Genomic DNA, 21,115 nt, shown 5'->3' on the forward strand with positions numbered 1-21,115 from the left:
TATTTTCTAGTTGAGTTGTTGTTTTCGACCAAAAAATCAAGTTTAAAGTATTTTAATCATTATAGGGACTATATTTTATAACAAAATAAACGTTTACGGGATCTATAGCATCGATTGTTTATATTTTCATTGAGATTTAATACGTAAGTATTGTGGGGTATGACCAAATAGTAATCTCAGTGATCGCTTTACAAGTTTATTCAAATATTTTGAATCGTTTTTTATCAATGCGTTGACCAACAATTGTCAAATTTTGTTTGTTTTGTTTAGCAATTTATTTTCATGGTAGTTGTGCAGTCATAACATTTATGTATACAAGTTAAAAGACACGATGACGCTTAACATTATAGACATGAGTCCTAACCTAACCTAACCTATATGACCCGATCAGAATTATTACTTAATACATTTATTTGATCTAAATAGGAGAGGTGAAAACTATTGAACTATTAACCATAAAATGTATTTTTATAACCATTATGGGTGTTTGTTTAAATATTGCTATTCTCGTGATTATATTAATTATTAATCATTTTTCATGATATAAAAAACAAATCAATATAAATCGATTACCTCTTCAAAACTACAACAGAGCTAAACAATAATAACAATGTACCAGATTGTCAATTGGAAATAACATAATTCGACATTGACACATATGACATTTGAATAAAGTATTTGAATAGGATTGCCATTTTGACATTAGCTCTTTAATTTTGCTCGCGTTTGTAGCTGTGGCTGCGTTCTAATAACCGATAAAATGTCATTGATTCTCACTGTGTATATAGTTTGATCATTGTCGTGCCTAAGTGTGGTGTGTCACGCGCTGTAGCATGAATATACATTGGACCCATTAACCTGTGATTCTTCTTATTTTTATTTACAAACGAAGTCACAAGCAAATGTCTGTAATTTTTTTTATCACGACCCCTGGTGTAACGGGTATATTTTACAATTGGTATCTCTGGTAAATATTATTTGCAATAGAATATATTCAGATTTGTGTTACCTAATAATTTTTTATTTTGTAGAATGACGTCATGACTCATGTTTAATTATTAGAGACATATTTATTGTTCGAAAATGAATTGATTAATACAATAAGGGCCTTCGGCTCATTTTAACGAAAACGAGTTAAATTAATTTTGTTTTCTTGTTGGCACCTTCTCAAAGCATTGGTGCATGTTAAAATAGCTTCAGTCACGTTACTAAAACTGAATTAAAAAACGTTCCTTAACCATACAAAAAACTAACAAAAAATAAGTCCCTTATGCATTAATCGATTCAATAACTAGTTATTTTTGGTATGAGACATCAGTCAACAGCAGGATCAAAAGATTACAGAGTTCCAAACTCATTGCATTTTGCTGGTCTAGAGCTAAGTTCTAAATGAATAAAATATCTTTGTCGAGGTTAAATTAAAACCTTCATTTAAATACAAAAAATATAAAAGTAGAACAGCTTCTGTAGTTTTATGAGAGTAGATACAATATGTATAACTTGGTGTATTCATTTTAATGTGATAAAACCAAAGGTACCAAACATACTTGAACGCCAATCTATGATTAGTATAAAATAAAAAATAATTCTGGCTGACATTTTTGTTATTAAGAAATAAAAAAGTCAATTCAAAGTAAATACAGTCTTTAGAGTTTAGACTGTAAAAAAAAGTATTATTACTAACAAAAAATTAGAATAAATCGTTATTCATTCCTACTAAATAATAAATAACTAATATAGAGTATAGATAATTATTAAAAGTATTGAAAAATCTAATCAGTGCACATAATATTATATTTATAACTATTATATTATCAAATTTTAGAAATTCATTTCAAATAGTAAGTCTTAAAATATATTACATCTAAAAATTATAACTGGGAGTTTAACGTGTAGTGTTAATGTTCTATAGTATAAGCAAATAAAATTTACATTTTGAAACTGGGTCAATACCTCTATTTTCGTTAAAAATCTACGGTTCTAAAGAGCAATAGACAAAAGTAACGTTATAATAAAAAATACAAAATTATAAAAGTATAGCCTATACTAATAAAGACCGCTAGTTTTGTTTTTTTAATTTAATCTTTTATTAAATTATCAATTTTTGATTATATTTCAATAAATTGTTTTTAATTGTTACTACAGAAAAAATACGAGCTGTCAAGCCAGCTTAAAGTTAGTTTTATTCCAATAATTGTGGCCTATTCAGGAAATTATAGTGTTTAATATTATATATTATTTTTTCTGAAGTAAAGTTGTCTATATTTTTTATGTACAGCTTTACTTTAGAAAAAAAAAGAAAGGCGAACTGCCTGTAACAGGTTTTCAATGGACACACACTATTATTTAACGTACCTACAGCAGTATAGTATATTATAGGAATTAGGAATTAAAGATAAAATAATAATAAATAAAATGCTTACAGCAAAATAATAATCAATAAAATAGTACTGATGGAAATAATTGACAAAGAAAATAAAATATTTGGTGAAAACATGAATAAGTGAAATTGATGCATATTCTTTTTGATAATATTTATCACAGTACAGTTGTACAGTACATGTACAGTTTATATTGTATCCGTAAAAAATATATGACTAAAACAAATATGGCTTGTACATTTAGATCATGTTAGTTTATGTTTAACTATTTAGCTCGTATTACCTTGAAAGTATAATTTTTAAAATATTTTGTCAGGAATTTTTTGGTAAAAAAGTGATTCAACACCTTACACCAATTTAAATAATTGTGTATCTTAGTGCTGTAATTTTATTTTACAAAAAGTAAAACAAACACACAAGTATGTTTTAAATCAAAATTGTTTTCATTTGCTAGTAACTGTATATTAAAATGAAGGTCTATACAAACTGATAAGAGTCTTAATATTTTCCAAACAATAAAATATCAATTACTGTAATCTGATTTTTTTACTAGACATAATCGTTTTTTCTTGTCGATTTGTTTTTGAGACTACGGGTATAAAATGCTAAAAAAAAAAATATAGGTATATTTTATACTACAATAGGATAATTTTCGAATCGAATTTACGATTTTCGGGTGCCAAGGTAACGGCAGCTATTATTTTACAAACGAGATCGATTCGAACGAAATAGTCGGGTGATTTGTCAGAAATTCGTTATAATCACAATGGACTTTGTTTCTACAATTATTTAAACACATTTTTTGCAATACTCTGTTCGACGAAGCCTGGTTATGTACATATTTTAAGGTTACGCCGCGATGATGATTCATTTAGAACGTCGTGTGTTATACCTACCGTGTATGCGCTCTATAATGTGTAAAACAAAAACAATCAAAATCGTATGTGCAGCACCGTTTATTGTCGATAACAGTATATTATTAATACAAATACCTACGTGTGTAGACATTGTGTATGACGTGTGCCTTCTGTAAAATGTGCATTTAGTCGAGTCTCAGAGATCCGGACTCCGGTCAGGCCGAGAAGTATGTGTGCGATATAAATAAAGGAACCGAGGCCTTTATCAGTTCAGTAGAGCGACATTAGCGGAATTTACCAGCCACACGTTGTTTGAGTGAGGAAACGACACGTCGTTGCGTCTGGTTTACTGCTACCGATAAATTACAATACTTATATTAGTACTTCTCATTTCAAATAAAATTAAAAAAATCACTTGCGTGTTTAGTACAAATCAATAATATTGTCAATCAGGTTTACAGTAAAAACACACGTACCTCTCTATGCGTTCTAGTAAATTATATTCGCAATCTTTGTGTGAATGGACCGACCGTAGCGAACAATGATATCACTGCCTTTGCGGTTTTTAGGTTTCCCAACAATAGTCGTCAACCAAGTCGTTTTGTTGAGTATTTTTATCGTGTCGACGACTACTGCTTTGACACTCTTCACCGACGAAACCATGGGTTCCATCTACGGGGACGTCAGTTTGACTACAGTGAGTATAAACGTCGAATAACGTACCTAGTAATAATAATAATAATAATAATATGTATAACCGGCAGCTTGTGCGCGTATATTAGTCTGTGTTCACTCTGATACAGATTCAATGTGTAATATTACCAACAATTCATTTATGAACAATTTAAAAAAAAAAATGTATTTTCTAATTAGAAAAAAAAAATTGCCCTTTAACTCAACACAAGTAAATACTAAGATTACCGCCTTCTGGATCCACGCCTGTAGGAATGATGCACCTCGTAGAAAGATTATCATAAATAACGAAATTTTTTCAATCTGCGAGACCTCCAATTTTTCTTTAATAATTTCCAAGAAAGGTACAAATAAAAAGCAAAAATCTCTACCTAAAGCCGTGTCTACACTAGCGCGAACACATTTTGCCACATCCTTTAATACACTGTTTCACTTCACGCTAATATGGACACGGCGCTAAGTATGCAAACCTTATTTAAGCGATTTCTGGGTACAGAAATTTAGCGTAAACATTTATTTTTATATATTATATTGATAAGAGGTGCTATACTCAAGAACAGCGACCGGTTTTAGGTGGGATTCCCGCCTTCAACAGAGGTACCTTAGTCATAGTTTACTATCCACCTGTCCATTGACTAAGACGAGGGTACCTCTGTTGACTGCGGGAATCCCGTGTAAAATTAGCCACCGTTCTCGTGTGCAGCACTGCTAATCTATATACCTATTTTAAAATCAACGGTGTAAGCAAATTTTCGCAAAATTTAATTTATCTTATATGTTATAATTCTTAACACACTATCATGTCGTTTAATTACAAAGTTTTTCACTATTAGTCGATTCAAATTTATAACTGACCAATAACAACAAACGAAATTATAACTTATAAACCATCCTATTTAGTATGTACAAGTTTTAGGGATGGGAATAAGATCCGATTATTTGAATTTTATGAAATTATTTATCAAATATTCATAATTTTTAGAATTTAATTTGCTTATGTTTAAAATTATTTTCATAGTAAATCGTATCATGCACATCTCTAGCTTTTTTTATTATCATCATAATGCGAGCTTAACAGGCTATGAACGTTGCCATCAACCTTTTATAATATAGTAATAAAATACATTTTTTAGCAAAACAAATGATCAAAAACGATCACTCAATGAGGTGATATTGTTTTTCTCGTATTGCATGTTTTTAAAAGCTGAAAAGGGAGACGGCGAGTTGGCTACATAAGTATAATTATAAGCACATATGAACTTGATATTAATTTTTACGATTCAGCATACTTAAACATTTTTTTTTACTCTATATAAAACTTGTTAGGTGCCCAATCAGTTCGCATACAATTTGGATATTTTTCTCGTCTCAGTTAAATAGCAAAGAAAACAGTACTTCCTTGTAATTTTAATTAATGAGAAACTTTAAATTAATGGCAACGCGAATTTAAATTTAATCGGAGTGGATTTTCTTGGGGGAATTTATGCTGGAATAGAATGGACTTCTAGGAGAAAATTCATTTGAAAAATCAGAAAAAAAACCGAAACAATTCAGATCATTTAGGATGGGAGCCGGGAGGTAGATTGCGGTTGAATAATGCGCGCAGATAAAAATAATAGTACACTATACTACAAATTACTTTAAAAGTAGTTATCCAAACTGGATTATCCATCAATCAAAATTTTCAGCAAATGATTTTTAATTCAAAAAGTTAATTAATATACGTTACCATTCATGTTTTAAAAGTTAAGTATTTAGTATTTTATAATATTGTATAATAACATAAATAAAAAATATTTTCAAAAAAACATTATAAAACTGTTATTACTTTCTGAGAAAATGTTTAATATATATATAATATTATATATACCTACATATATTGAATGATGATTTGATGTAAAAGCCTTAAATGCTAAGCCTGGTCCACACTAAGGTATAACATAGACCAACATTAATGTGTTGCAGTATGTTGCTTTCCATTTGTTTCCATGTATCGATATAAAGCGAAACACGTGGCAACTAATGAATGTTGCCTTAGCTTTACCGCTTATGATTTCAATTTTTAAAGGTAAAATGTTGCTCTATTAATTTGCTCAGGTGGAAATGCTTCGAAGAAGTGGATACACTGTTGAGTGTCATTCGATCACTACCGAAGATGGATATGTGCTTGAACTGCATCGCATACCTAAAAGCAAGTCTGGAAAATTACCGTTCAGAAATTATCCAATTTTTGTTCAACATGGTATATTAGGTAGTTCAGCCGATTGGGTATTGGGAGGAGCTGATGTATCTATAGGTAAGTAAGTGTACTTAAAAAAAACATGTGTTCTAAATTTTAAATTGTTACATTTCAAATAGCAACTCAACTTGCTGACCAAGGTTATGACTTATGGCTTGGCAACGCCCGAGGAAATACATACAGCAGAAAACACGTATCATTAAATCCAAAAAGCAAGGAATACTGGGATTTCAGGTACTTAAAATATAATTTTTCATTCGGATAGTTTAAGCATAGGTAACTAATATCCTTCAACATAATTTTATAACTGACAGATCACCAACGATGAACAGAATATTCAAATTTTGCATGTGTTTACAATTTACATTTTATAACTTACAAGCATAACATTTTATTTTTTATTCATATTTATGAGCCGCTGACGCATAGGTATAAATTACATAAAAATTAAAACAGTAAAAATTATTCAGGACTTCAAAATAATGTTTATAAGTATTAAAATTACCTGAAAAATATCGTAATTGTATAAAAAAAGTTTAGAATACGGTTAAGCAGACTTATACCAATAAATATTCTGTATTTGCTATCAAGGACCATAACGGTCTTAAGTACATAATATACTAAATATTACATAGCTATAATTGCCTAAATTAAAAAAAAAATTGAAATTTTGTTTTAAACCATGTAATTATTATTTTTAACTAAATTATTAAAATATTAGTTTAGATGAAATGGGATTATTCGATTTACCAGCTGTCATTGATCATATACTATTAATTACTAAAAAGGAACAACTGCACTATTTAGGATATTCTATGGGTACAGCAATTTTTTATATAATGTCATCTGAAAAACCAGAATATCAATCTAAGATCAGATCGCAGATTAGTCTTGCGCCAGTAGCTTACTTGTCGAATACCAAGTCTATCCTAAAATATGTCGCTCCGCATGTTCAACAAATCAAAGTGAGTTTATTATTATATTACACACTAAAATATTATTATTAACATTACCATTATATTACTTATTTATTTTATACTTATAACATTAATAGTTCCTAATCAAATATATGTCAAACGGAGCGTTTTTGCCTGAAAGCGAAATGTCAAAGCTTATTGCAGAAACTTTTTGTAGAGCACCATATTTGCAAAAAGAAGTATGTGAAAAATGTTTAATATTTGCAGTATGTGGCACAGATATAAATGAATTCAATACAGTAATAATATTATATTATTTTAATTTTAAACTATACAAAACTATTCACTATTCTACCTACTTCATTATACTTTAATTTGTAATTGTAGGCTTTGATTCCATTGATTTTTGGGCACTTTCCTGCTGGAACGTCAACAAAACTTGTGGAACATTTTGCTCAAATCATATTAAGCGGTAAGATCAATTTTGATATGATACTTAAACGATTATTTACATGGCAATCTATAATTATGTTTAGGAGATTTTAGAAAATTTGATTATGGTCCGACTAATAATTTAAAGATGTATAACTGTACAACGCCACCTTCGTTTAAACTAAATACAATTAATGTTCCAATTACAATGATGTGGGCCGATAATGATATACTGGCTGACAAAATCGTAAGTAATAATTTGTTTGCCAAAGGTTTTTGGATTAATCCTCATATTTCTAACAAGTAGCATTGCAACACTGATTTCACTACAAAGATATTCTGCTGGAATTAAAATTGAATTGTCTTTTTTCTTGCTAAAAAAATTCTGTAACTGAATTGGTTTGTCTTGCTAATCCATAAATCCACTATAAGAAGATAATTTGTTTTAGGATGTTTTTAAACTGAGGGATAAGCTGCCTAATGTGATAGACTGTATAAAAGTTGACAGCCCTTGGTGCAACCACATAGATTATATGTGGAGTAAGAAGGTCAACGTACTTATTAATGATCCTGTAATTGCAATATTCAACAAGACCGACAGTAGCGAATGGAAGAATTCGCGTCCGGAAGTTTCAGAACAGGACGAATACGAAACAAACGATTTCACTGAATCGATTTGCTTATCTCGCAATGGATCAATAGTCTCAGACTCAGGCCATTACAACATCAAGAACGTGCCAAGCTTGGATTTCTTGCTCAGCAATCTCGATACAATTATCGGAAAAGCAATGCCACACATTGAAGGAGTCTCTAAGCGAGCCATAGAATACGAAAAGGAACTACAGAAGATTGCAGTTGGTAATCTGATAAATTTGGAAAAGGCTTCAGAGAAAAAAACCTACGAACTACTGAATACCATGAACACAAATGTTCAGCTGGTCGATAGGGCAGTCAAAGATAGTACCATTAAGTCGCATCATTTTGTCGAGACAAACATCAAAATGGTTAGCACGAATATACACAGAGAAGTCGACAGGGTCGAAAAAACAGTGATAGAGAAATATACAAAAACCGAAGAATTCGTCGGTAGAGGGTTCACAATGGCCAACATTGCTGTGCATACGAAAATCAATGAACTTAACCAAACTATGAGTAACGTGTTCAGAAAATTTAGGACACTCCTCATGATAAAGTGAATACACAATAAGTGCACTAATGTGGAAGAATATTTAGAATAGTAAACATTTTACAGTATAGTAATTAAATACTGTTAGTGTGTGTGAATGTAGTGTCATACCTATATACTATATGAATTTGTAGTTTAAATAAGATATATTATATTATATCATCTAATAATCAGCAAAAATATGACAAACAAAATTTTTAATTAAGATTATTTATTTATTTAGGATATTGTTTTTATAGTACTTTATTCAATGATCTATATTATATTATAATATACATTTTTTTTTTACTTAGCTATATATTTAGTGTTAAAAATAATTAATAGTTGAATATTACTTAGTTTAGAATAATATGAAGAACTAAGGAAAATTGTCCATTTAAACCTACCACTAACATAATTTATCTAGTTATAACAGACTAGTAGATAACATTCAAAATAAACGTTAAATTTTTCACACTATACATTAATAATAAGCATATGTCTCCTAAATAATGTTGGCTTCATTTTTGAAACATATAGTTTTTATGATATCATTTTTTAAAAATAATATTGTTTTAAAGGTAGTAATATTTTAGAAAATTAATAGCCATTACAACATAGAACATGTTTGATGCAACCTATTTTTCTTTATTTTTATGAATACAATTTCAATGTTTTTTTTTCTACTAGTAATCGGGTTTCAATTTTAACTGTTAGTTATGTCAATGGTATTTTAATAACTTTTATGATATTTATGATACTCCAAAACATCTGTTAGTAGAGAGTTCTGACATGATACAAAACATCCCCCCCATAGAGATTCTATAAATTGCAAAATTTATAAAATCACTTAAAAATGTTTACCAATTAGGTTTCAATATATTATTTCATCATAACTTGTGGCTTTTTATTTTTTACAATAAAATAATCAACCCCTACCTAGTATAACTATGTAAAACATAATATTGTACAACTCACAATAAGACATTCATGACACTTTGACAATGACTGATCGTGGAGACAATAAGTTTTCCTGAAGTCAAAATTAAGTGCTTGTTAGATCCCATCAGCTAATGCTCGGTTGAATTAAAACTTAGATGCCAGAAAATGGGCTTAGTTTATTGTAGTGGTCGTGGAACAAATGGGTCGATTTTTTTTATTGACAGCGTAGTTGAAAAAGAAGGTGCTCAGTTGAATCCAAGGATTGTTGCCTTTGATAACCAATTGTACCATTAACTGCACCAATATTGAGAAGAGTTGGTAGAAAGGTAGATTTCAGACGAATGCCAAATATAATGAATTTGAAATGAAAAAAATCATTTTTAATATTTAATTAAAGCTCACAAAAATTCTATGTTTGACGTTATTGAATTTTCTTAAATTCCGCTGTGTCACAAAATAATAAATAATAAATGTACAAAACTAAATACAAAAATGTGTGTACAAATATAAGTCTAATATAAATTAAAAAATTGTAATTTAAATTTGAATTTAATAATACCAGTGTTAATAATATTGATATTACTCTATGTACCCGAGGTAAACTAATAACTGATAACAACTGATTCAACAGAAATAATGTCTGCGCAGAAACCAGAACGCGTTATTATTGTGTACTCCTGTGTCGCAAATGAGAACAATTAATTTTGTTTTCTGCGTAGGAATGGTCTCTCTCGAAGCAGCCGACAGCGTGTGGTCTTTTTGCCAGTGTCCACGCGCAAGCGCATTGTCATCATCCTCGTATCGACGTTTTAATTTGTATACTTATCAAAAATAAATCTACCTCCAAGCACAGCTGAGATAGATAACAATACAACAACATCCAACAATAATTACTGCAGCTTTGTGTCCGTATAATATTTTGTTAGTATTGTTAACAGGTATCTTGCCTCTCGGTAATGACTAAAGTAACTTGTAGTGAGCAACGGGCAATTTTAATTTCAGTAATGATTATTAACTATAAGTTTACATCGTGTGAATAGATTTCTTAGGATACTGACTTTTAAACCTTTTCTTTGATAGCTTCTTCTAACGCACTATTCAAGAGTGTATGCGCAGCTTAGATGTGTGTGAATATAAAAATCCAATTAGGTAAGTCAACTTTAAATAAGTAGACTATTATACTATACTCTATTCAACTTAAGATTGAAACGCTCGTCTGACAAAAAACATTTGTCACCACTTCACATCCCTCCTCACCGAGGCCTCCGCAACACTGCAACTGTGTACAGAGTGAGCTGCAATATTACAATACACAGTAGGCTAGGTGATTATTGTTTCTAAAATTAAACTATTGTAAGGGGAGAGGAATGGAAAAAAAATGATTTTATGATTCTATGAAGGCACCGCTGTGGTGGCAGCGACTATGGCGATTATCAACAGCTATCTATGATGATTGATGACCAATCCCAGAATGTATAGCTATCGACTAGGGGGGTCCAACAGTGTTTGGCAGCTCAGTCTACATGCGTGAGAACAGTTCAATCTCAAGTTGAATATAATTTAAAATTGCACTTTGTTGTGTACAAGTTTTAATATAATTACAAGGTTTGTACTAAAATAGAGTTTGTATGAAACAATATGGTATGTCAACATTCTAAGATCCCTAATTTAATTGTATTTTTACTCATAATATTTAGAAAACAAATTTTTTTTCAGTTTAAATCATAATGGATTTAAAAGAAAACACAAATACTAATTGGTGTCAAAATGATTTTGACAACGATGATATCAATCAACCGGGTCCTTCAGAATCGAAACCAAACACAGATCATTTTCTGGTAAACAAATTTTTTTAGAACATTGAATACATATTTATGATCTGGAAAGCTTAATATAGAATACCGGATGGTCTTGTATAATATGTAGGAGTGTATAGCAAAAAATTCCGCTGTTTGAAATTATGTAGGTCGCACTCAGAGCTGTAAGGCGCTTTGCTCTACTTAAGTAGTATATCTTCATTTGTTAAATTAGTATGTTTTGCTTACCACCATGAAAATTAATAAGTTTTATTTTTTTTCCACGTAAAGCAGTATGAACTAAATTCTACTATCAAAACCGATAAAGAACTAAAGATCATACTTTTTGTAGGACTATAATGGAACATATGTATTTTGTTGTATTAGATTATATATTATATATGAATATTATAAAACTTTGAAAATGAAAACAATTAAACTTACTAGTTTGTCCTATCAAATAAATATACTGTTTATCAAAAAGACAAATGAAATATGTTTTTTTCAAACACTTAATCAATCGATTTTTTAACTGACTAGAATAAGATACTTATTTATTTTTGATTTTATTATATTTTTACATCCTTTAATTAAGGTATAATTATCTGTTTACATACTTACATGACATTTGAGACAAACAATTAATGTACAGAAGATTCTTATTATATCAACTGTCAGTATCTTAAATATCTTACAGTAAACTTCTTATTGTTCCCCTTGAAACTTCTATAACTAAAACTTAATTGTAGCAATTCTATGTAACATTGTAGTAGCATTCTATGGTTTATTCTCAATAGGCCAGTGCCCAAGTGATTACAGTCTTATTTATAAAATTTAATTGGATAACGGTATCTAAATGGTACTTTTAAGAACAAAAATGAAAATATTTTACCCCTTCTATCAAATCTAAAAAATAAACTAAAAAATTATACATTTTTCATCTTAAAATTAGAGTGCGCTAAAGTATAAATTACTTCCAAAATTCTGAAGGACATTCTTTAAATACAGTACTAGCGAAATATAGTGCAATTCTTTAAAAATTATTATTTGTTTATTTGTATGGTTTGTCGTTACATGCAATATATAGTATATAGTAATGATAATGGGATAACATATAATAAAATGTATAATAGATATGAGTAACAGTAGTTAAATATTATTATTAAGCTAACAGATTAAGATATTTGGTATAAACATCGGAGCTTCTTTGTCTGGTGGCCCTGAAAGGGGCCATTTTGAGATTATGTTGAGTTAGGTTGATTTGAGATTGAGTTTAGTTGAATTGAGTTACATGTTACCAGGCCAGGAAATAGTTAGAAACGACAGTTTAGCTGCAAAATTTTGCCCAATAATTTAATAATATAATAATATTTTTGTTTTTATTTTAGATTGATGGTATTAAGTTTAAGAATTTTATTAAAGACACATTTTCTGATGATAATATTGTGTTAACTGATTCGAATGGTCGACCATATGACACACTTACTAACAGTGGCATGCATACAATGAGAGTATTGGGTAATTATTGAATTAATTATTATTTAGTCAAAAATGTTTTATTTTATTTATATTTAATTATTTTTTTAAGATAATCAAGCAAGCACTTTTGAAATTACAAAAAATTCCCCCTCTGTTATATTACCTGAATATAATGACATGGCAGATGTTGAAAACATGGTATCTATTCCCGAACAATATTTTCAAAGTGACTTGTATCATTTAAAATCGGATCACATTCCTCAAGTATCTAACACCCATTCTGTTATGGAAAATTTAACTGATGATAATTCATTAGTACAAATTGATTCCATGTGTATGATTCAAAAACAAAATGATGCATTCACTGGTGATCTGGAAAACAACCAAGAAATGATTTTAAATGCTGATAATAATCGATTTTTGTTTTCCGAAAACGGAAACAACTTTATCGAGGTTACTTTAAAAGACGGACAAGTTATAAACAATGATGAAAATGGATTTTATGTGTTACCGCGAATTACATCAGTTCAAGGTAATCTTGGTAATATTGGCCCAAAAATTGTAACAATTGATGATTTGACCCTATTGACATCGCCAAAAACACATCATAACGTTGAATTATTGGTAAATCATGAAGAGCTCGTCGATGATATAGACACCTGTGATATTGCTGTGGTCGATGAATCTCAAATACCACTTAACAATAGTCAGGAAAAAGATAGAATGGACGAAGAGCCACAAGTTATTTCTATAGACATTCACCACCAAAATAGTTCAGGTAATGCATTTTATACAGGCAATTTTTTTTTTCAAGTTTATACATTAAAAATAAAAAAAGTATTTTTATATATTTAAAGGATTTCAAAGAATGTCTAAAGAAGCTATCGAAAAAATAGCAGAAGAGTTTGTAAGACAACCACAATGTATTGATGAAGATATATGTATCAATTTTGTCAGTCAAATAAAACCTCGGGTTTCTACAACATCGGAATATTGTATGCAACCGTTTAAAATGTCTAATTATTTAACAATATAACTATGTATTTAAAAACGGTAGTTTAGTCACAGGATATAGGCTGTGTGTACTCATCTTCATAGGCGCAACTAGGGAGATGCTTGGGGAACTTAAACACCCACCAGACTCAAAATTAACGCTACCAAAAATTCAAACCCTAATCCTTGATTTGTACGCAGAAAATTTTAATAATGTACATACTTTGTTAAAAATCTTTACTTTAGAATATCTTGGTTTTCAAATAATTTATTTTATAGCTAATGATTTGAAGATAAGATTTATGTTTAGTCAGGTGTACATAATTTTAGCACCCCCTAAAATGTAGGTCTAGTTGCGTCTATGCTCACCTTCCACTTTTTTAAGTATGTCCTGTTTTATAGCAAAATTAGTGTATTTGCAATAGAGTACATCATTTTCATTGGGTACACACATACATAGTAAAGCGGGTGGGTACACATGATAAATACCCTTATGACCACACCACTATAATTGAATAAAATCTCCATGTGCTATCTTTATTTTAGAATAAATGACAAATACAATTTCTTATGGGTTACTTATAGTTAGCAGTTACTTATAGCTAACATATAGTTAGGGTTTCGGGTCCCCTGAAAAATCAGGTTTTAGCACATAAGAAGTTTTTTCATGCCTACGATGGTATGTGTTTACAAAAAATATTTAGAATATTTGACTCGAATAATACTATTTTTGTAATAATAAAATATGGGACTTATAATTTGTGTATTATTTTTTTACTATAAATAGTTACATAATATAATAACATTTATTATTCACACACTATTTACACACACTAATTTTAATGACTTCAAAAATAGCACGTATAGTCTATGTTTTACAATTTATAAATTGTTTTATAACGGATTCTCATTTTATGTATATTATATTATAATATTAATCTAGTTGTTGTTGTTTTATAACATGTGGTAAACATAATTGCTTCATTAACGTTTTATTTTACATGTATAAATACATTTTTTTAAATTATAATTATTACCTACTTCTTTAATATTTCTACATGTTAAAATGTTAATAATTTCATATTTTTGTTTATTTATGAAAACTAGAAATATGAGTTCATTATTGTGTTTATAAATATTTATACCGTTTTAACTTGTTTAGGGTGCGATGAATGTAATAAAGTATATCTGAACGAAATGAAGTGTCCATTGCATTTAGTGAACAGTATAATCGATCCAGCCGTACAAACTAGGGCTAGAGCATCATTACCAGCATCTCATTTAAGAATAACGAAAGTGAAAACTGAGGAAGATGTAAACGGTGAGAATTTAAAATGAACAGTTGGTTATGCAATTGAGTTACCTAAATAAATTTTACTGATATATTTATGTTAATTACTTAGTATTTGGAGTATTTGCTCGTAAGGCCATTCTAAAGCGAACACAGTTTGGGCCGTTGGAGGGAGTAATTATCAAGGAAGAGGAGTGTATCGATGATTCAATGAATGAAGAATTCAAGTATTTAGTGGAAGTTGGAGAGAACCAATTTCGACGAATTGATGTGTCGAGTGAAGGTAAGACTATGAAGAATATTAGTATATTTAGTACATATATTTGTCTTCATTATTATTGTTCAGCTATTAGTTGCCTTATTTAGTCTGTTGTGGTCATTAAGTTTTAAAATTTTAGGTTAAATCATTATACGTCGTACAACATCAGTTTTTTCTGGTACTGTATTAAATAAGGTTTTAAAAGTAAATATGAACAGAAAAATTAGTAAATATATTTTAAATAGTTAATAAAATTTAAGCTATTAGACATATTAACAAAAACCGACAACATATGTTCTGTATAATAATGTTTTTTATAATTTGTTTCTAAAATTTGCAAAAAAATACGTCAACTTTTAGTTTCAGTTTTAGTTTTACATCTAAAATTACGGACGAGTGAGGTCCTCTTAACATACTTAATTTTAAAAATATGTTTGTGTTTTCATATTTTTATAAAATTTAACAAATGTTGATATTTCACCTATAGGCATACTGTTGGAAGAATTTAGTCTGGTGGTTAAAAAGTAATTGTGGGTGAAGACGTAAAAAATAATATCATTAAGTTTAATTAAATCTGAAAACAAAATGTAAATTTTGTTTATTACCCTATGTTCCGCATCATGTTTAAGTATTTATGAATGCCGAAAAAATCAGAGTTAAAGTTTATACTTAAAAGTACAGGAATGAAATTATTAGGTAAGGCGATTTGCGAGGATATGGTTATTTTTAATTAGTACACTAAAAATCGCATTTCGGTTCTAGTGACCAGTTTCAAAGCAAATTTAATTTTTCATTTCTTTGTTAAGCAACATTTTTTCCACTCATTTATTAGGAATCGTGCTATATATTATTTGTAAAACAATGTATAAATAGAATAAATAAATTAACAACAAATAAATTTAAAAAAAAATTATAACAGATAAAGTAATACATAAATAGATACAAAATAATAATAATAATATTGACCGTAAAATTATTGTAAATTTTACAATTTATTTAAATAAATAAACAAATAAATTATAGGTGAATAAAAACCAAGTACCTAGATAAAACAAATTAATCACAATTTTGGGGTTTTTAATTTTCCATAAGTAATAAGCAGGTAACATTTGGTGCTTTGTATAAATTACGTTTCACTAAATAATTTAATTATGTACAATATACCAAAGTAAAGAAATTAGAATCTGACGCTTGCCGCTTAAAATAAAATGCAATTGATTTGACAATGAGTTTTGATGTAATTATCGTTTGTAATATGAAATGCCTGACAAATGAGGATTAGAGTATGGAGAGTGTCCATGGTCATCCACGACGACGTCTTGGCTGTGAACATGTGGACTATGTTTAATGAAGTATTTGTCCTTAGTGTATTTTACAAATGGCACGTGATGTGGCTTGTGGCTGTAATGGTGAAAGTGATCGGACTTGAGGAAAGCGTAGAATAGCAACAGTTTGCCTACAATTGTACTGATTAACGTTAGCACGATTAAGATTTTGATTTTCATCAATATCACCCCCAATACTCCTGCCAACATGGTTCCGGCTGTGGCCAAATAACTCTGGATTCCTCTGGCCTCTGTGAAAAATTAAATAAAAACTGTTACTTGTTAAGTGAAAGTGGTAATTTTTAACAGAAGTTTATTCGTTGATTTTTATTTTTTAAATCCAGGTGTAAATTACTATTAGCTGAACTAAGATATGTATATTTCTTGTAATTTTATATTGATTGTGCTATTACCATTTTCTAACTAGTTTTTGAAAAACCGGACCAATAAAACCTCCATTTTAATGTTATTATTATGTATATTTTGTAATAAAAAAAGGTAGAATGTAAATAAAACATTTGAATTACGTGTTTAATGTACTAAGTAAAAGCAAAATATGTAATAATATTATCATATTCAGCTGTAGTTTTTTAAAGTATTGATGTGTTATTATAAATGCGGGTGACGACAGTAGCACATCGATGCCCAAAAAGGTTGTCTGAATTCTTTAACCATACTATGTACGTTTGAGAAGTCAACATTTATTATCATCAAAAATAATAGTACATTTTATGATTGTTAAAAGTAAACGAAGAATCACATTATGATTATTATGAATTCAATGTAGGAGACAACTTGAGACTAAGTATTAAGATGAGGTAAAATTACTAATTAATTTTCATCTTGACTAAGTGTAATAAAAAACAAAACTGAAATTCTATTTATGACTGTTTTATACTATAATTTTTGGTTCTTTGAAAAATTGATTTTTGTATTTATCTAAATTTACGATACTCGTATTTAACTTTTGCCCCTCGTGGATGCCTCTATTTATATTTCCAAGTATATTATATCGTGCTTTCTTTCGCTAGTGTTTTGAGGTACATCTTCATTTTTTTATTGAACCAACAGAGGCAATACTAGAATACTCTTGTCAATATTATTAAATAGTTTTTAATGTACGAACACATTGTTCCAACAATTTTTGTTTATTAAGATTGAAATCCATTAATTAATTAAAAATCGAGTTAAAACTTTAATTTGAAATGTAAAATTTGTTCAAATTAACTTAAGAATTTGTATATAAATTTAAAAAAAAGTTTCTACGTAAATAAACAACGTAAATATAATTGCTATGGCCGGACAGAATGTTTACTTTTTGTTCAGAAATATTATATAACACTGTTAATTGGAAAAGACCGTTCAGACATGTCGGTTTTGGGATTTGTCTTCGGGAAATGTCATATATTGGGCGGCAGTCGTTTGGGTAATTATTACTCAGGGAAAAATAATTCGGGCGAACGGATTCGGGCTAATGTCCGAGAACGTAGTGACATTAAACGAGGTTTTATCTTGCTGAAGTTTTTTTGTTTTTTATATAATCGTTAAGATTACGTAAAAAAATATATATATTTTTTGCATAATATGCATCGTTGCTGTTTATAAACTTAGGCGACCAATATCCAAAAATATTTTAACAGTTATTTTATACCGTTAAATGTATACTTAAGTACTTTAATGTATATTTAAATACTTTAATGTGTACTTAAGTGTAGTAAAATTCGTGACGTTTAAATTTGTTTGTAAATTTAATTTACATTATTTTCCAGGTTATTTTTACACTTCAGGTGGTTATATATGATAAATCTTATATTGTATCGTGTACGTTAATTATTATTGTGTATTTTATTATTTTTGCTTACAGTATTGTTATATTACCTACCAGCTTATACTCGTATAAGGTTCTTTTCATTTTTTAAGATCAAATATTGATCCTCGTTATTCAATATTTTAACTGTAATGGTTAAACATTTGTGTAACATTTTCTTATCTCTGTTCTAAATTTACATCTACCGAGATTTGGTGATCACTCAACACAATACATAGGTATCAAGTACCAACAATGTATTATGAAAATATGGTATCATTTTGAAAGTCAAAATATCTTAAAATCTTTGTTTGATACAATTATAAGGCTTTACTTGAAAGTAAATAATAAGTAGTTACTATTCGAAAAGTGTAGGGCTGTTATTTATATTCTGGAATGTTCTTATTTATTTGTTTAGCTTCATTGTTCACGAACAGACACTATACTTAATATTTAAGTATTTAACGTCTTAACAATTATGAGAATAATTAGTTGATAATTTATTATAACATTTGTCTGAGGTTTTTTCTTTAATTACTATTTCCTTCTAATAATTAAAACTATAATTAAACTAATGTTGAAATATAGATTGATGTTATTATGGAAGGTGGATATACTTAGGTTAAATTTTTATTTTGTTGTTTTTAATATTTTAACAAATTCATAATTAAAAAAAATTTGGTCATTTTAGACGGAAGTTTTAGCATAATACAAATGTAATATGATTTATATGAATTATTTTTTAATTTTTTGTAGACTCAAATTTGTTATTACCAAAACATAAAGATACTTAAGAACTTAGTATAATATGCTATTTCATTTTTTAGCTTCGTTGCGGAGCTGAGAAGGTATTGTTTTTACAACGATGTGTTTTTATTTTTGTGTCTGGACTTACGATATTTCGTAAACCGCTGAACTGATTTCTTCGTGTAGCAACTCTTTAGATCAGAAATCATACCTGGAAGGTACGTTAATAGGCCAAACCTTTTTAAAAGTCACACCTTCCCCATCAAAATCGAGAAAAACACCCAAAAAGTGTACAAATTTTTCAACTTAAAATTACGATGCTCTATAACTTTTTTAAAAATAGTCGAAAAAGTTCCAAATTTATATGAAAATTTCTTCAAACTTAGTACTATCGGTAAACATTAACGAACCAAAAAAATATCATAAACCCTTTCCCTTTCTTTATTTCACTTTTTCAAGTTTTAGAGATTTAGATCTGAAAATTAGACCGAAGGTCGATCTAAAATGGAACTATAACATATACAATTTTCTCAATAATCTGTAGTCAAATTTTATTTTTATTAAGGAAAAACACCAAAAATAAGGTAAATTTACACTTTGGCCGTAGTCAGTTTCTAGGTTGCTATGTGTGAGTGAATCAACAGTCAACGGGTAATGAAAATATTTTCATTATATCGTTTATTACGATGTATGGGAAACTACGACAGTACATTTTTATAGACAGGCGATCAACCCTTATCGTATCCACCCTGCACAAGACTAAATATTAAATTTTAAGTACATTATTGCTGGTCCCACGATATCTTCTAAACCGCTTTAACTGGTTTGAACATACTATCCACAGATTCGCATTTAAGCGTTTATTTAAAAGTGATTTTATCACTTTCAGTTATAATAAAATCTGTAGACCTGTGACCTCTCCGTCCCCACTATGCCCCGACCCCACTGTACTGGCTTTTTTTTAAGCTTAAGGTTGTATTAAAGCAAAACCAAGTACACTACCTAACCAGGATGCACTAATATTATTTTTTTAAAGATGGTTATTTCCCCCTAATAATCCCAGATAATCGAGAGAACTGTGTTTTTTTTACAGTCGACGGGGGTCGATAAAACAAAATAAAAATCACAATATATAGGTTTTGTACTTACGCAATTGGTGTTTGGCACAAAATGTCGGCGAATAAGAGCACACGGCCGGCGTCAGGTATTTGTCTATGATCCCTGTAGCCACGGCTGTCATCCTTTCGGCCGCGTCGCCAGGCTTGTCGTTTGTCCCCTGAGTCGCGGCGACCACACCGATCAACACTATTGTGGCCAACGTCTGAACGGTACGAATTGGAAACGCTGTTTTTTTCATTTTTTATATTTTTATTGTTCGTTATGCAAACGACCAGTATGCGAGCACTTTAATTTAGCACGGAAGTTTGTGATTCATTTACCGCGACGTACAATTGCGAGCGCGACTGCGTTCAAATTCGAAATGAAGTGTCGTCCGCAAGTAGCCGGAGTGTTGGAGCCCCTCGTGTGTGTATTTTGCCGCTAATTTTCGATTTCGATAAACAGGAAGAACTGGTTTGCGCCAACAACGGCGGTGGTGCGTTTCCTTCGGCGATGCCGCCTCCAAGTTCCAGGCCAATCTGGGTCAGCGTCTCCGGTAACCCTGCTCCTCCCCCCTTGCCTGAGCTTCGCCGCTCTTATTGTGTTACCAACGCGCACATCTACACATGTGGACACATACCGGACGTGTTATGTCTAAATCAAGTTTCCCTCTTAGTCGATGCTTTTTTTTTTT

The 21,115-nt window shown here is 29.6% G+C and overlaps 3 protein-coding genes and 1 long non-coding RNA gene across 8 annotated transcripts in view; 2 read left to right on the top strand and 2 right to left on the bottom strand.

Annotated features, from left to right (window-relative positions):
• Window positions 1-3,184: 3,184 nt before the first annotated feature.
• LOC126847053 (uncharacterized) lies at window positions 3,185-10,338 on the bottom strand. 3 transcript variants are annotated; one of them, XR_007686963.1, is made up of 3 exons: window positions 9,663-10,338; window positions 3,715-3,961; window positions 3,185-3,590 (listed from the first exon to the last, which is right to left on the bottom strand). It is a non-coding gene; the product is annotated as an uncharacterized LOC126847053 (long non-coding RNA). The 3 variants fall into 3 exon arrangements; XR_007686965.1 differs by lacking the exon at window positions 9,663-10,338 and adding an exon at window positions 5,806-5,968; XR_007686964.1 differs by lacking the exon at window positions 9,663-10,338 and adding an exon at window positions 5,802-5,968.
• On the top strand, window positions 3,275-9,580 carry LOC126847051 (lipase 3-like). Of its 2 annotated transcripts, none has more exons than XM_050587031.1 (8): window positions 3,275-3,935; window positions 6,029-6,227; window positions 6,290-6,404; window positions 6,892-7,135; window positions 7,225-7,326; window positions 7,475-7,559; window positions 7,624-7,766; window positions 7,969-9,580. In XM_050587031.1, exons 1-8 carry the CDS (start codon window positions 3,780-3,782, stop codon window positions 8,713-8,715), a joined length of 1,791 nt encoding a protein of 596 aa, XP_050442988.1. In that variant the 5' UTR covers window positions 3,275-3,779; the 3' UTR covers window positions 8,716-9,580. The 2 variants fall into 2 exon arrangements, with proteins under 2 accessions (XP_050442988.1, XP_050442987.1); XM_050587030.1 differs by having other exon boundaries at window positions 3,277-3,935; window positions 7,225-7,386.
• A 77-nt stretch (window positions 10,339-10,415) lies between the features above and the next one.
• The window catches only part of LOC126847050 (PR domain zinc finger protein 10-like), a 29,317-nt gene continuing 18,617 nt past the window's right edge, over window positions 10,416-21,115 (top strand). The window contains exons 1-8 of one of the 2 annotated variants that reach the window (XM_050587028.1): window positions 10,803-10,950; window positions 11,027-11,231; window positions 11,343-11,464; window positions 12,811-12,940; window positions 13,011-13,679; window positions 13,759-13,896; window positions 15,057-15,215; window positions 15,298-15,468. In XM_050587028.1, the coding sequence (XP_050442985.1) occupies window positions 11,354-11,464; window positions 12,811-12,940; window positions 13,011-13,679; window positions 13,759-13,896; window positions 15,057-15,215; window positions 15,298-15,468 (1,378 nt within the window). In that variant the 5' untranslated portion in view covers window positions 10,803-10,950; window positions 11,027-11,231; window positions 11,343-11,353. Of the gene's footprint in view, window positions 10,776-10,802; window positions 10,951-11,026; window positions 11,232-11,342; window positions 11,465-12,810; window positions 12,941-13,010; window positions 13,680-13,758; window positions 13,897-15,056; window positions 15,216-15,297; window positions 15,469-21,115 lie in introns of those variants that run through there. The other variant, XM_050587027.1, reaches the window with a different exon arrangement.
• Window positions 16,396-20,818, bottom strand: LOC126847052 (uncharacterized). Its single transcript, XM_050587032.1, has 2 exons — window positions 20,473-20,818; window positions 16,396-17,020 (listed from the first exon to the last, which is right to left on the bottom strand). Exons 1-2 carry the CDS (start codon window positions 20,678-20,680, stop codon window positions 16,686-16,688), a joined length of 543 nt encoding a protein of 180 aa, XP_050442989.1. The 5' UTR covers window positions 20,681-20,818; the 3' UTR covers window positions 16,396-16,685.

Source organism: Adelges cooleyi, unplaced genomic scaffold (genome assembly GCF_023614345.1).
Source record: "Adelges cooleyi isolate 19-005CV unplaced genomic scaffold, UGA_ACOO_1.1 ACOO_flye_CR_arks_rails_tigmint_CR_PRNA_9, whole genome shotgun sequence".
NCBI classification, from domain to species: Eukaryota; Metazoa; Arthropoda; class Insecta; order Hemiptera; family Adelgidae; genus Adelges; species Adelges cooleyi.

Excerpts from the sequence above, each read along its gene's own strand:
- LOC126847051 (XM_050587030.1), top strand. The coding sequence starts at position 3,780 with ATGATATCACTGCCTTTGCGGTTTTTAGGTTTCCCAACAATAGTCGTC. Across the intron at positions 7,560-7,623 it reads TGCTCAAATCATATTAAGCG|GAGATTTTAGAAAATTTGAT; the intron begins GTAAGATCAATT and ends AATTATGTTTAG. Across the intron at positions 7,767-7,968 it reads ATATACTGGCTGACAAAATC|GATGTTTTTAAACTGAGGGA; the intron begins GTAAGTAATAAT and ends AATTTGTTTTAG.
- LOC126847052 (XM_050587032.1), bottom strand. The coding sequence starts at position 20,680 with ATGAAAAAAACAGCGTTTCCAATTCGTACCGTTCAGACGTTGGCCACA. Across the intron at positions 17,021-20,472 it reads TTGTGCCAAACACCAATTGC|AGGCCAGAGGAATCCAGAGT; the intron begins GTAAGTACAAAA and ends AATTTTTCACAG.